This window comes from Perca fluviatilis, chromosome 13, assembly GCF_010015445.1.
Source record: "Perca fluviatilis chromosome 13, GENO_Pfluv_1.0, whole genome shotgun sequence".
Taxonomy (NCBI): domain Eukaryota; kingdom Metazoa; phylum Chordata; class Actinopteri; order Perciformes; family Percidae; genus Perca; species Perca fluviatilis.
The window spans coordinates 30,641,418-30,658,184 of NC_053124.1; the positions used below are offsets into that span (position 1 = coordinate 30,641,418).

Here is a 16,767-nt window from a genome sequence, read left to right on the forward strand (position 1 = left end):
CTAACACACTGACTGTGGAGAAGAAGCTCATACAACCACACTTTAAAACATCCAAACCATCCCTTTAAATATGTATTGTTGCTTATTTAATCATAAGTACATATAGTGTTATGGAGACATATTTGAAACCACGTTTTCAGAAGCTTTAGACCAATCTTAAGATGTTTTTATGATAGTAGTGCTGATATTTTGGTACCGTTTACAAAGAGATACTTTCCGAGCCTCACATCATTCTGCTCAGTGAAAACATCCAACTGAAGTAACGATAAGCTAAACACAGTTTTGAGTAGAAGGGAACTTTAAAGTTAAGTAAATACATATCGAGCATATGTAACTAACCATGGCACTATTTTAAACCCTAAATATCATTTTATATTACCTGATGCAACAGGTTTTAGTTTAGAATATAATAACGCAGAACATAGTTGTGTTTTCGGTAATTTTAACTATTCAATAAGTTTATTAGGGGACAGTCAAAATGTATTTTTTCCAAAGTTAAACTAATTTCTTTTACCAATTCTTAAACTTTCACATAAAACACAAATGATATGGTATCGTAGAGTAAGAAAAAAATGTCCTTAGTCATCTTATGCACATCTTATGCTATGATTTTATTATTTAGCCTAAACGGCTGGTATACACAGAAAATAGGAGACAGTTGGTATATTCTGAAACTGAACATTAAACATAAGGTACAAGATTCTCAGAGCCTGAGGTAAAGAAACAGGTCGGCCCAGTAATAACATAAAAAAAACATTTTGCCGTAACTTCTAGTACCACAGAAATAAATATGTTGGATACCTTCCGGGTAACGAGTCCTAAAATATCCTCTGTTTAAAAATTTAATAAACTCTGTTATTAATGGATAGGGGAAGTGATGAACATCATATCTGGTGATGTTTTTCAGGAAAAGTTTCTGGGCAAAAATGACTGAAATTAAATGTGGAAACATTTCTGTTTTCTTAGCTTAAACTTTTTATGGAAATGTTATTGTCTGAGTTGGCGTTAAAAAAAAATTACATTCGTGTGCCATTTTGATAAAATCAAGAAAAACAAAGGGTACTTTATTTGTATATTGGCTAAAAATTACAAAAAAAGTCACTTATTCATTCAGTCATTAATGTAGTTGAGCGGTGATTATAACCAAATTTAAAAATGCTTTCATCGTCCAAATTATTACCCAAGAACCAGGAATCGGATAAAAAGGCTTTACTAATTTTGAGGAATATTTGATAATATTTTTGATATTCTCAGCAGCTAGATTGTATGTCTCCATTAATAAATAATGATGCATTCAACTATCAAAATCATGATCAGGGCAGGTCCTGCTCAAAGCAAACTGTTAATCCAAGTTTCCTTGATTTTAATTTTTCAACCTTATGGCCACGCACTTTAGAGGATCAAATGAAGAAAAACATTACAATACTTTTTCAGAAGGTCAATAAACTAAAAGGAGCATCATGTGCATATATTTAATTGAGAACATTTTTGGTTCTCTGGGGCCTTAATACTGTACTTACTCTTATTCTCAAAAGTTTTCCCTTAATCCCTTCTGCAAACTAGGGCAAGTCTAGGCTGGTTATTGAGTTTTGCTTCCATCCTCCAAACTCTCTGTGGCTCTCAGGTTTTAATAATATTTGTCTTGGCTCAGCTGTGGGAAAAGGAGTTAATGAAATCTAAGGAGTAAAAGCCTCTAATTCTAGCTCTGATCCAGAACCATAATACCATCCCACACAGTATGATGGTCCTGGATGGCCATCTATTGGAACCTGGACACTTATTCATAGGCTTTTAAAATGCATTACAGAAAGGAAGTTGAAAATACAATCTGACCAGATATTAGGCAATCTTTGTAGTGACTTTTGAAAAAGAATAACGTCAGGAGGGTGTAAACTGACAACACCTGCAACCACGAAAGATCTCCCCATTTAAAACTGAAATGAGACCTTTCTTGGTCATATCAAAACATGCTTTTTTTTAAACTATGAAACTGACTGGCATCATATATATTTTTTCCAACATTCCTCCTGTAACAGATTTCCTGAGCTGCTGAGTAACCAAAATATCCAATTTCCATAAAAAGGCCATCCAGGATCACGTTTCAGTGTGTAATATCAGTCCCGGGTCAAGGCTACCTTAATTCCAAGTTTAGATATTCCCCACTTTAAAAAGGTATAGAATAAGTTGCAAGTGTCATTTTAGTTCTTTTTATTTTAAAGATTTACATGGAGATAAAGTAGCTGCATCAGGTGACAACTTCAACCAGATTGGAAAAAACACCTTAATGAGAATAAAATACAATAAAAGAAAGAAAGAAAAAAACACGGCATAATTTAGTAGTACTGTAGGACATTTGGCAACTTGTCTCAAAGTAAAGCCTAAATGTTAAAGGGCAGGGACACACTGACAGCTGCTTTACCTACAGCTCAGAGACAGAAATGGCTTTCACACACACTGAGGACTGGACTAGTGATTCTTGTGTGTAGAATGACTTGAGTTTTCTGACCAGATGTTCTTTAAAATGTTCGACATAATTGAGCAAATGATTTTCTGTTACTAAAAGATGTGACTCCTAATAATCACTTTCCTAATCCTAAGTGTGTGTGTGTTCGCATGACACGCACCGAGTCCTCACAGGCTCGAACATTCAGCTTCATACGCTTGTTATCGCATCAGCTACACGATGGTATTTGTTAACCTGCATTGGAAAATGAATGAACAGATATAAAACAGACAGGCTTTAGTCATCATACAGGGTGTCAAACTGCTGTCACACAAATTCAGAAACATTAATGACCCCTGTGGGGAAACACATTAGATCGTGGACGGCATCTAAAATGCATTCTGGTCCACTAGAGGCAGACCAACTGAGGAAATGTTTTTAGTTCCAGTAGAAAAAAAAGACTATTAAATGTGTTGTTCAACTAAGAAAAGCCAACATGCATAATAAATATATTTGTTAATATGTTTTTAGCGCTCAACAGGACAGTTGGGAGTTTAGAAATGCGTAAAGCCACAAATTAAATGGGTTAATTGAGTAAATACAGAAATAATTTAACTTGTGATGACACCCTATTAACAGTTATTATTTAGTAGCAACAGGGAAGTTTGTCTATTTCAGCTTGTTACGCTAATTACCCGCAGACACAAGTTTGATTTTTAACTCATCGGGCTATTCGACATTTAGTAATTACAAGCCATTACAGTGTTATATATTTGTCGCAGTTGTACATGAATATCAGTGCACAGCAGGGAATGCAGCTAATAGAGGATTTTCAGTTGGGTCACAAATCTGGCGCCATAATAGAGGTCCATATAGTTGAGATTTGGCTCTCCGCTAGCTGAAAAACCTGGTTGTTAAACAGCTGTAGAAATGTTCAGAAACGTTGTCAGTCTGACAAATTTAGATCGATTGTCGCCGCCGGGCAGAAATATTTATATACTGATGATATGATACTATTTTTGTATTATTGATCTGAATCAGCAAAGTACCTAATGTTGTCAGATAAATGTAATGAAGTAACAAAGTACAATATATAGGCTTCCAAATTCTAGTGCAGTAGAAGTAAAAAGTTGGATAAAATGGAAATACAAGTACAATTTTTCCTGTACTTGTACTTTACGTAAACATATACTTTAACAATTTTCCAGCTCTGTGTCATGTTTGTGTGAGCAGTGTGTTTAACACAGTTCATCTGCACACACTGCCATGACACAGAGCTGAATTTAAATCAGCAAAATATCTCTTTAAATATAGATACTTGAGTAAATGTACTAAGGGCTGTACATTAGCTAGTGTCCAAATGATAAATTTAAGCTAAATTGATGTTAAGCTAAACTTTTTAAACTTATGAAACGTCCTTTGAATTGTTGTGAGACAACCAAATGTAGTCATGCTAGAGAGCTGAAGACCTCCAACATGGCTGCCAGAGTGTTAAACCACCTGAAAAACTCTAAATACTGAACAGTTGGTGTTTGACGGCTCGTGAGCACAGACAGGTTAGGACTAAATCAAGCTCGATTTTGGACCAGTTTACATACTGTTCCCTTTCCAAAAAAATTACACTTTTTAGTTGTGCCTGTATTGGGAAAGTGAACTAACAGTCTCTGGCTTTTCATTTTAGTATGCTAAAAATGATTTTCATTATCAATTAATATGACGTTTCTTTTCTTAATCATTATTTTTAGAACATTCATACCGCTTGTTTTAGTCCGTTTAATTCATTAAAGTAATCAGATTAACTGCAGCACACAGTCCCAACACTGAAGCTGTGACTCGTCCACAACCGTTTACATCTGTGCTAACTAAATACAACTCACCATCAGCACACTGGCTTCACTACAACAGACCAATGCACTAATCCACGTTACTCCAATTACTATAGCTAAGTAGTAACACGGAACCTGTAATAACAACCTCTATTACTACCATGGATTTGGAAGTGTATGCTAACACGCAGTTGCTACATAGTTGGTAGATTAGCAACATGTTAGAAGTTGAACAATGAACCGGGACAGAGGGTTAAGTGAACCTGGAGGCCAACAAAGTCAAAATAATGTCTGTCTGCAGGAGTACTTAACAAACGTTAATAGTCCGCGAAGCAGGTTAAGTTTCAGCTCAGTTTGTCTGTCTGTCAACAGAATTACAGAAAAACTACTGCCCCAATTTTCCTGAATCTTGGTAGAAGGGTGTAGCATGGGGCAAGGAAAGAACCCATTACATTTCGGAGTGGATCCGAATCATGGGGCAGAAACACAAACCATTATTCACTTTCGTTAACATTGCGACATAGGGCATACCTTGGCGGAGGTCTGCACTGTACGAGTGCCCTTCTAGTTGTAATATCTGTCATTGATTGTTTCTTTGTCTCGTTTTAATATTCATCCATTTTAGATGTTTTTTTCAAAACATTTAAAGTGCTTTACAGAAAATAAAGGCTGTGAAAAATAATGTAACAATAAAAACCAAATTACAAAATGATTAAATAAATAAATATTGATCCAATTGATCCCTAAAATATCTTTGATTTTCAGTTTGGAGGATAGACGACAGGGTATTGTTTTTTGGTACAGCTAACAGCAGACTTCATTTAACACGTTGTAGGCATCCACAGTTCCTGGTCCACTACTGTTGACACTGTTAATGTCCACTGCTGGGATATTATGGGCCTAACTGTGTTATACATGGAACAGCCAAAACGATTGTTTATATTGGGGCAAACTTTAAGAACATGCAGGTCAATCTACTTTTATGTGGTATTAATAACTTTACCTACTTAGTCGTAAATGCCGACCTTCTATACGCTGCCCAAACAAATACTCTTTCAGTTTGCGTAGAAGCTCAGTTTTTCTTTCAGTTAGTCTTAATCACACACCCCGTCTATGTTTTCACAGAGAAAAAAAAACTAAAATCCAGCATAATTTCAATTAAATAGAGAATATTTAAGTTAAATTCAGCACACAGGCTTTTGGCACCTTTTGAGTGGAAATGGGAGACTACGGGGATGTAAAAGGACCGTATGACAAACAAAACGTACAAACACATCAAAATATAAATATGTACATAGAAATAATGATTTGATCTTTTGAAAATACTCCATCAATCCTTCCAGAATTTCCCCCTATGTCATCTATTGTTACTTCTTCCCAATACTACACACATTAACATTGAATTCGTCTTTCATTTGACTTGTTTCTGCTACAAGAGTGACCTTGTACAACGTGTTTACCAAGGATGTCCTTTCACACCTTTTCTCTTCTCTATATACTGAAGTTGCCCAGGTGAACTCATCTCGGATCAGCACCAGTGCTCCCAGTAGTAACCTCCGAAGGGAACTTAACTGGCCTTGTTCAAGTGCAATACTGACAGTTTTCAACTTGTAAGGGGCTGCAGGTTTCTTTCGCCAGTTTCCCAAGCGATACATGTGGCACTGTGAGAAATTCTTGGCCTGAACAAGTCCATGACACTTTACGAACGATATACATTGTTGTTGGATGACTTTTATATCTGGACAAAAAGTTTGATAGATTCGCTTTACTTTGTATCAGTTCAGAAAAGAGCTTTTCAAACTATGTACATACTTGGCTGTGATACCCAAAACTCTACCAACATTCACAAACTGTCAAAACCACAAATGGAGGGATTGTCATCCCTCATTTAAACAATTTCTCTTTGGCCAAAAAGGTTTAATTTAGCATTTCTGTAATGACCATGATCAAATATCCCTTCAAAGTCGTGTTAGGTAATTTTAAAACTGATCCTGTATCAGTCTCCGGGCAACTTCTTCCTATCCTCGGCATCCATTTGATGTCACCGGCGTTGACTTGTGAATGACCATTTTGTGTCCCCTCAAGAGCATATTAGGTGAAATGCAGACAGGGACGCAAAATGGCTTGAGTCAAACCAAACCCTTTTAGTCTCAGTGAATGCTCGGCGCCGATCGGTCATTGGTCGACGTTCTCTTGAGCCGGACGCCTCTTCGGATAGCCACCAGAAAATCCTCCACCTCGCTGTATTCGGTCTCCTCCAGGAGCTCCGGGAGCGGCTGGCGCTCCCACTCTGACACGCGACCACCGGGCTGCGGTGGTGGGGTGGGAGGATCCGAGCCCTCGCTCTGGTGCTGGGTCTCCCAGGAGCCAGACCTCGGTGACAGCGGCCCGCTGCTGCCTGGCGACAAAGGGGTGTTTGCGGGGCTGAGCAGGGTTCGCGGTGTGTTGCCATCCTCCGATGCTGCCCTGCTGGGGAAACCGGGATGCTCAGGCACAGTGGGAGTCTTGACTGGGATCATGGGGGGCTTGATGGGGATGGGGCCCAAACTAAGGCCCCCGGAGGGCCGTCGCAGGTTCGGTTTGGAGGACGGCGTCCGTCGGATGGTGGCGACCCCCGGGGTGATTACGGCAGAGGGGTTGGAGGGCAGCCCAGCAGTGGAGGCCGGGCGTTTGGACTGGAACATGCGGCGGTAAGACTGACCGATGTCGCTGTTTCTGGGGATGGTGGAGGACTTATCAAAGTCGGAAGACTGCTGATGCTCGCCTTCCTGATCCACTCCCATGGAGTAGTAGTCACAGTCGGATACTGTAGGGAACAGAGAACAGTCCTATCACACTAGCTGTCGTAAACGCAACCGAAAGCATATATTTACGCTTCTAATTAGAGGTGTGTCTTGTATAAGTATTATATTAAACGTGACAAGATTTCTCGTCGAGGTAAAAAAAGTGTCTCGCGATATCAGTACACAGGTGCAGAGCAGCAGCCTTGAAATTAGCAGAGAAAATCCCCCGGCTGTTCTCCAAAGTTGACTCTGAGTTTACTTTTGCAGAGCGATAGCGGAAGAAGAAAAAAAGCTGTCTGTAAAACCCATTGTTAGAACATTAGAGAGTACCACCGTCTCTCTCTCTCTCTCTCTCTCTCTCTCTCTCTCTCTCTCTCTCTCTCTCTCTCTCTCTCTCTCTCTCTCTCTCTCTCGGCCGAGACACACAAGCATCCACAGCGTGCAGTTCACTGTGGCGCTGTCTCGCGCAGACCATGCCCTTTCTCTTTCCTTTTTAAAATGAGTCGGAAAGCAGGCAGCAAAACCGTTTTGAAGAAAACCCTTTACTTTTAATGATATTAAACAAAGAGAAATGTTCTCCCGTCATTATATAATGGTCATGAATTGATACGAGAGTAGCCTACTTCCTTGTTTAGTGCTGCAATTAATAAAATGCAGAGGAGGAAATAGCATCTGTAAATTCATAAAATTCATAATACAGTATGTCGAAACAAGTCATAGTATAGTATGTCAAAACAAGTCATAGTATAGTATGTTGAAAATATTCATAAAAAAGTCATAGTACAATATGTTGAAAACGATGCTTTGAACTGCGTCTGTGTGTTGCCTGGTAACCATTCTGCTTAATTGCTTGGTGAAAAATGACTATTTGTAATCAATAAAACATATTATTTTGGGCGCCTGGTTAGCTCACCTGGTAGAGCGGGCGCCCATGTATAGAGGTTTACTCCTTGACTCAGCGGCCACAGGTTCGACTCCGAACTGCGGCCCTTTGCTGCATGTCATTCCCCTTCTCTCTCAACTTTCAAATCTAAGCTGTCCTATACAAATAAAGGCCTAAAATGCCCCAAAAAAATCTTTAAAAAAAAACATTGTATTTTTTGTTTCTCTGTGTTTATTTAATGAAAAATTACCAGATAAATGTAGTAACGGTTTTACAAAAGCAATTAGCCAAATATGATGTCATAAAAATTCAAAAAAAAGTCTAATAGTATAATGTCGAAAAAAGTCATAGTATGTCATAAAAAGTCAAGTTTAGTATGTCGAAAAAAATCATAAAAATGTCAAAGTCATAGTATGGTATTTCGAAAAAAATTAAAAATTCATAGTATAGTATGTCAAAAAAAGTCACAGGATACAGTTTCTTCAAATGACAGTAATGTTTCTTCTTCTTTTCATGCATTTTAACCCTACTAGGTATTAGGAGAAATGGACAACTTGGGGTTCAGTGATTTGCTCAGCTACACTTTGACATGTCGAATGTCGCCGTGGAACTACATTGCTTGGTGAAGAATGACTATTTGTAATCAATAAAACTATTGTATTTTTTGTTTCTCTGTGTTTATTTAATGAAACATTACCAGATATATGTAGTAACGGTTTTACAAAAGCAATAAGCCAAATAGTATGGCATAAAAGTCATAATATATTATATCATGAAGTCATTAAAAAAGTCACAGCAGTATGTCGAAAAAAATCATAAAAAAGTCATACTATAGTATGTCGAAAAAATTCATAAAAAAAGTCATAGTATAGTCGAAAAAATTCATTAAAAAGCAATAGTATAGTATGTCGAAAAAATTCATAAAAAAAGTCATAGTATAGTATGTCGAAAAAAATACATAAAAAAGCCATAGTATAGTATGTTGAAAAAATTTATAAAAAAGTCGTAGTATAGTATGTTAAAAAAAAATCATAAAAAAGTCATAGACTAGTTTGTCCAAAAATAGTCATAGTATAGTATGTCATTAAGTCATAGTATAGAATTCTGAAAGAAATTCATTAAAATTTTTCGACATACTCTATATGTCGAAAAAATTCAAAAAAGGTCAAAGTATAGTATGCCAAAAAAGTCATAGTATAGTATGTTGAAAAAAATTAATTAAAAAGCCATAGTATAGTATGTTGAAAAAAATAATTAAAAAGCCATAGTATGTCGAAAGAATTCATAAAAAAGTCATACTATAGTATGTCGAAAAAATTCATAAAAAGTCATAGTATAGTATGTCGAAAATATTCATAAAAAAAGTCATAGTATAGTATGTCGAAAACAATTCATTAAAAAGTCATAGTATAGTATGTCAAAATAGGTCATAGTATAGTATGTCGAAAAAAGTCATAGTATAGTATGTCATAAAGTCATAAAAAAGCCATAGTATAGTATGTCGAAAAAATTCCTAAAAAAGTCATAGTATAGTATGTCGAAAAAATTTATTAAAAAGCCATAGTATAGTATGTTGAAAAAAATTCATTAAAAAGCCGTAGTATAGAATGTCGAAAAAATTCATTAAAAAGCCGTAGTACAGTATGTCGAAAAAAATTCATAAAAAAGTCATAGTATAGTATGTCATAAAGTCATAAAAAAGTCATAGTATGTCGAAAAAATTTATTAAAAAGCCATAGTATAGTATGTCAAAAAAATTCATAAAAAAGTCATAGTATAGTATGTCGAAAAAAAGTCATAAAAGGAGTCATAGTATAGTATGTCATAAAGTCATAAAAAAGTCATAGTATAGTATGTCAAAACAATTCATAAAAAAGTCATAGTATAGTATGTTGAAAACATTTATTAAAAAGCCATAGTATAGTATGTTGAAAAAAAGTCATAAAAGGAGTCATAGTATAGTATGTCATACAGTCATAAAAAAGTCATAGTATAGTATGTCGAAAATATTAATTAAAAAGCCATAGTATAGTATGTCGAAAAAATTCATAAAAAAGCCATAGTATAGTATGTCGAAATAATTCATAAAAAAGTCATAGTATAGTATGTCGAAATAATTCATTAAAAAGCCATAGTATAGTATAAAAAAATTCATAGTATAGTATGTCGAAAAAAATTCATAAAAAAGTCATAGTATAGTATGTCGAAAAAAAAGTCATAAAAGGAATCATAATATAGTATGTCATAAAAAAGTCATAGTATAGTATGTCGAAAATATTAATTAAAAAGCCATAGTATAGTATGTCGAAAAAATTCATAAAAAAGCCATAGTATAGTATGTCGAAATAATTCATAAAAAAGTCATAGTATAGTATGTCGAAAAAAATTAATAAAAAAAGTCATAGTATAGTATGTCATAAAGTCATAAAAAAGTCATAGTATAGTATGTCGAAAATATTAATTAAAAAGCCATAGTATAGTATGTCGAAAAAATTCATAAAAAAGCCATAGTATAGTATGTCGAAATAATTCATAAAAAAGTCATAGTATAGTATGTCGAAAAAAATTAATAAAAAAAGCCATAGTATAGTATGTCATAAAGTCATAAAAAAGTCATAGTATAGTATGTCGAAATAATTCATAAAAAAGTCATAGTATAGTATGTCGAAATAATTCATTAAAAAGTCATAGTATAGTATGTCGAAAACAATTCATTGAAAAGTCATAGTATAATATGTCAAAAAAAAGTCATAGTATAGTATGTCAAAAAAGTCATAGTATAGTATGTCGAAAAAAGTCAAAGAAGTCATAGTATAGTATGTCATAAAGTCATAAAAAAGTCATAGTATAGTTTGTCGAAATAATTCATAAAAAAGCCATAGTATAGTATGTCGAAATAATTCATAAAAAAGCCATAGTATAGTATGTCGAAATAATTCATAAAAAAGTCATAGTATAGTATGTCGAAATAATTAATAAAAAAGCCATAGTATAGTATGTTGAAAAAAATAATTAAAAAGCCATAGTATAGTATGTTGAAAAAAATTCATTAAAAAGCCGTAGTATAGAATGTCGAAAAAATTCATTAAAAAGCCATAGTATAGTACAGTATGTCGAACAAAATTCATAAAAAATTCATAGTATAGTATGTCATAAAGTCAGAAAAAGTCATAGTATAGTATGTCGAAATAATTCATAAAAAAGTCATAGTATAGTATGTCGAAATAATTCATAAAAAATCCATAGTATAGTATGTCGAAAAAAAGTCGTAAAGTCATAGCATAGTATGTCGAAAAAAAGTCATAAAGTCATAGTATATTATGTCGAAAAAATTCATTAAAAAGTCATAGTATAGTATGTCGAAAAAAATCATAAAAAAGCCATAGTATAGTATGTCGAAAAAATTCATAAAAAAAGTCATAGTATAGTATGTTGAAAAAATTTATTAAAAAGCCATTGTATAGTATAGCATAAAAAGTCATGTTATAGTACGTCGAAAAAAGTCATAAAAATGTCATAGTATAGTATGTCGCAGAAATTCATTAAAAAGCCATAGTATAGTATGTTGAAAAAAATTCATTAAAAAGCCATAGTATAGTAGAGTATGTCGAAAAAAAATCATAAAAAGTCATAGTCATAGTATAGTATGTCATAAAGTCATAAAAAAATCATAGTATAGTATGTCAAAAAAAGTAATTAAAAAGCCATAGTATAGTAGGTCGAAAAAATTCATAAAAAAGTCATAGTATAGTATGTCAAAACAATTCATAAAAAAGTCATAGTATAGTATGTTGAAAAAATTATAAAAAGCATAGTATAGTATGTTGAAAAAAAGTCATAAAAGGAGTCATAGTATAGTATGTCGAATAATCCATTAAAAGCCTAGTATAGTATTAAAAAATTCATAGTATAGTATAGCGAAAAAAATTCATAAAAAAAAAAGTATAGTACGTCTAAAAAAAAGTCATAGAAAAGGAGTCGTAATATATTATGTCATAAAGTCATAAAAAGTCATGAGTATAGAATGTCAAAAAATTAATAAAAAAGTCATAGTATAGTATGTCCTCAGATCAAAAAGTCATAGTATAGTATGTCGAATAATCATAAAAAAAGTCATAGTATAGTATGTCGTAAAAAAAATATAAAAAAGTCATAGTATAGTATGTCGAAAAAAAGCAAAAAGTCATAGTATATTATGGCGGAAAAAATTAATTAAAAAGTCATAGTATAGTATTCGAAAACAATCCATTGAAAAGTCATAGTATAATATGTCAAAAAAGTCATAGTATAGTATGTCAAAAAAAAGTCATAGTATAGTATGTCGAAGATCAAAGAAGTCATAGTATAGTATGTCATAAAGTCATAAAAAAGTCATATAAGTATGTAAAAATAATTCATAAAAAAAAAGTCATAGTATAGTATGTCGAAATAATTATATAAAAAGTGAGTATAGTATGTTGAAAAATTAATTAAAAAGCCATAGTATAGTATGTTGAAAAAAATTCATTAAAAAGTCCGTAGTAGAAATGTCCAAAAATCATAAGTAATAGCATAGTATGTCCAAAAAAGTCCATAAAGTCATAGTATATTATGTCGAACAAACTCATTAAAAAGCCATAGTATAGTATGTTGAAAAAATTAATTAAAAAGCCATAGTATAGTATGTTGAAAAAATTTCATTAAAAAGCCATAGTATAGTACAGTATGTCGAAAAAAATTCATAAAAAAGTCATAGTATAGTATGTCGAAATAATTCATAAAAAAGTCATAGTATAGTATGTCGAAATAATTCATAAAAAAGTCATAGTATAGTATGTCGAAATAATTCATAAAAAAGCCATAGTATAGTATGTCGAAAAAAATTCATAAAAAAAGTCATAGTATAGTATGTCGAAAAAAAGTCATAAAGTCATAGTATATTATGTCGAAAAAATTCATAAAAAAAGTCATAGTATAGTATGTCGAAAAAAAGTCATGTTATAGTATGTTGAAAAAATTCATTAAAAAGCCATTGTATAGTATAGCATAAAAAGTCATGTTATAGTACGTCTAAAAAGTCATAAAAATGTCATATAGTATGTCAAAAAAATTAATTTAAAAGCCATAGTATAGTAGAGTATGTCGAAAAAAATTCATAAAAAAAGTCATAGTATAGTATGTCATAAAGTCTTAAAAAATTCATAGTATAGTAGAAAAAATTCATTAAAAACCCATAGTATAGTATGTCGAAATATTTCATAAAAACAGTCATAGTATAGTATGTCGAAAAAAAGTCATAAAAGAAGTCATAGTATATTATGTCGAAAAAATTAATTAAAAAGTCATAGTATAGTATGAAAAATAAAAAATGTCCAAAAAGTCATTAAAAAGTCATAGTATAGTATGTCCAAAAAAGTCATAAAGTCATAGTATATTATGTCGAAAAACTCATTAAAAAGCCATAGTATAGTATGTTGAAAAAAATTAATTAAAAAGCCATAGTATAGTATGTTGAAAAATGCTCATAAAAAGCCATAGTATAGTACATATGTACGTCAAAAAATTTATAAAAAAGTCATAGTATAGTATGTCAAAATAATTCATAAAAAGTCATAGTATAGTATGTGAAATAATTCATAAAAAGCATAGTATAGTATGTGCAAAAATTCATAAAAAAGTCATAGTATAGTATGTCGAAATAATCATAAAAAAGTCATAGTATAGTATGCTGAAATAATTCAACAAAGTCATAGTATAGTATGTCGAAAATTCATAAAAAAGTCATAGTATAGTTGATGTCTAAAAAAGTTCAGTTATAGTATAGTTGAAAAATTCATTAAAAAGCCATTGTATAGTGTCATATCATAAAAAGTCATATTATAGTGTCAAAAAAGTCATAAAAAGAAGTCATATAGTATCGTCAAAAAAAATTAATTAAAAGTCATAGTATAGTATGTCGAAAAAAATTCATAAAAAAGTCATAGTATAGTAAAATGTCAAAAATTAATAAAAATCCATAGTATAGTATTGAAAAAATTTATTAAAAAGCCATAGTATAGTATGTCTAAATAATTCATAAAAAAGTCATAGTATAGTATGTCGAAAAAAATTCATAAAAAAAGTCATAGTATATTATGTCGAAAAAATTAATTAAAAAGTCATAGTATAGTATGTCGAAATAATTCCTACAAAAGTCATAGTATAGTATGTCCAAAAAAGTCAAAAAAGTCATAGTATATTATGTCGAAAAAACTCATTAAAAAGCCATAGTATAGTATGTTGAAAAAATTCATTAAAAAGCCATAGTATAGTATGTTGAAAAAATGTCATTAAAAAGCCATAGTATAGTACAGTATGTCGAAAAAAATTCATAAAAAAGTCATAGTATAGTATGTCATAAAGTCAGAAAAAAGTCATAGTATAGTATGTCGAAATAATTCATAAAAAAGTCATAGTATAGTATGTCGAAAAAAATTCATAAAAAAAGTCATAGTATAGTCGAAAAATCATAAAAAAGCCATAGTATAGTATGTCGAAATAATTCATAAAAAAGCCATAGTATAGTATGTTGAAATAATTCATAAAAAGCCATAGTATAGTATGTTGAAATAATTCATAAAAAAGTCATAGTATAGTATGTCGAAATAATTCATAAAAAAGCCATAGTATAGTATGTCGAAAAAAATTCATAAAAAAAGTCATAGTATAGTCGAAAAAATTCATTAAAAAGCCATAGTATAGTATGTCGAAATATTTCATAAAAACAGTCATAGTATAGTATGTCGAAAAAAAGTCATAAAAGAAGTCATAGTATATTATGTCGAAAAAATTAATTAAAAAGTCATAGTATAGTATGTCGAAATAATTCCTACAAAAGTCATAGTATAGTATGTCGAAAAAATTAATTAAAAAGCCATAGTATAGTATGTCGAAATAATTCATAAAAAAGTCATAGTATAGTATGTCGAAAAAAATTTATTAAAAAGCCATAGTATAGTATATCGAAATAATTCATAAAAAAGTCATAGTATAGTATGTCGAAAAAAATTCATGAAAAAAGTCATAGTATATTATGTCAAAAAATTAATTAAAAAGTCATAGTATGTAAAAAAAATGTCTAAATAACCCAAAAGTCATAGTATAGTATGTCCAAAAAAGTCAAAAATCATAGTATATTATGTCGAAAAAATTCATTAAAAAAGCCATAGTATAGTATGTTGAAAAAATTCATTAAAAAGCCATAGTATAGTATGTTGAAAAAATGTCATTAAAAAGCCATAGTATAGTACAGTATGTCGAAAAAAATTCATAAAAAAGTCATAGTATAGTATGTCATAAAGTCAGAAAAAAGTCATAGTATAGTATGTCGAAATAATTCATAAAAAAGTCATAGTTAGTATGTCAAAAAAATCATAAAAGTCATAGTATAGTAAAAATCATAAAAAAAGCTCATAGTATAGTATGTTGAAAAAATTCATAAAAAGCCATAGTATAGTATGTTGGAAATAATTCATAAAAAGTCATAGTATAGTATAGTCGTAAATAATTCATAAAAAAATCATAGTATAGTATGTCGAAAAAATTATAAAAAAGTCATAGTATAGTATGTCAAAAAAAATTCATAAAAAAGTAATAGTATAGTCGTGAAAAAATTCATTAAAAAAGTCATAGTATAGTATGTCGAAATATTTCATAAAACAGTCATAGTATAGTATGTCGAAAAAAAGTTCATAAAAAAACATAGTCAAAATTAAAAAGTATAGTATGTTGAAAAAATTCAAAAAAACATAGTATGTTGAAAATCAAAAAAAAAGTATAAAAAAAAAAAAAAAAAAAAAAAATAAAAAATATAGAAAAAAAAAATTATAAAAAAAAAAAAAAGAATAAAAAAATAATGGAAAGTAAAGGACAAAAAGGCATGTTATAGTAATGAAAGAAAAAGTGCATATATAGTATAGTATGTTGACAAAAATTCATTAAAAAGCCATAGTAGAGTATGTTGAAAAAAATTCATTAAAAAAGTCATAGTATAGTATTTCATAAAGTCATAAAAAAGTCATAGTATAGTATGTCGAAAACATTTATTAAAAAGCCATAGTATAGTATGTCGAAATAATTCCTAAAAAAGCCATAGTATAGTATGTTGAAAAAATTAATTAAAAAGCCATAGTATAGTATGTTGAAAAAATTCATAAAAACGTCATAGTATAGTATGTCGAAAAAATTAATTAAAAAGCCATAGTATAGTATGTCGAAATAATTCATAAAAAAGTCATAGTATAGTATGTCGAAAAAAAATCATAAAAAAGTCATAGTATAGTATGTCGAAAAAATTCATTAAAAAGTCATAGTATAGTATGTCGAAAAAATTCATTAAAAAGTCATAGTATAGTATGTCGAAAAAAAGTAATGTTATAGTATGTTGAAAAAATTCATTAAAAAGCCATAGTATAGTATAGCATAAAAAGTCATATTATAGTATTTCGAAAAAACTCATAGTATAGTAAGTCGAAATTTTTTTATTAAAAAGCCATAGTATAGTATGTCGAAAAAATTCATAAAAAAGCCATAGTATAGTATGTCGAAATAATTCATAAAAAAGTCATAGTATAGTATGTCATAAAGTCATAGTATATTATGTCGAAAAAATTCATTAAAAAGTCATAGTATATTATGTCGAAAAAATTCATTAAAAAGTCATAGTATAGTATGTTGAAAAAATTCATTAAAAAGCCATAGTATAGTATGTTGAAAAAATTCATTAAAAAGCCATAGTATAGTACAGCATAAAAAGTCATATTATAGTATTTCGAAAAAACTCATAGTAGTAAGTCGAAAAAAATTCATTAAAAA

The 16,767-nt window shown here is 30.8% G+C and overlaps 1 protein-coding gene across 5 annotated transcripts in view; it reads right to left on the reverse strand.

The window, feature by feature from the left end:
- Positions 1-590: 590 nt before the first annotated feature.
- LOC120571213 (protein MTSS 1-like) overlaps positions 591-16,767 on the reverse strand; it is a 97,718-nt gene continuing 81,541 nt past the window's right edge. For all 5 annotated transcript variants that reach the window (XM_039820013.1, XM_039820010.1, XM_039820011.1 and 2 more), the window contains one exon: positions 591-7,075. In XM_039820013.1, the coding sequence (XP_039675947.1) occupies positions 6,420-7,075 (656 nt within the window). In that variant the 3' untranslated portion in view covers positions 591-6,419. The remainder of the gene's footprint in view (positions 7,076-16,767) is intronic.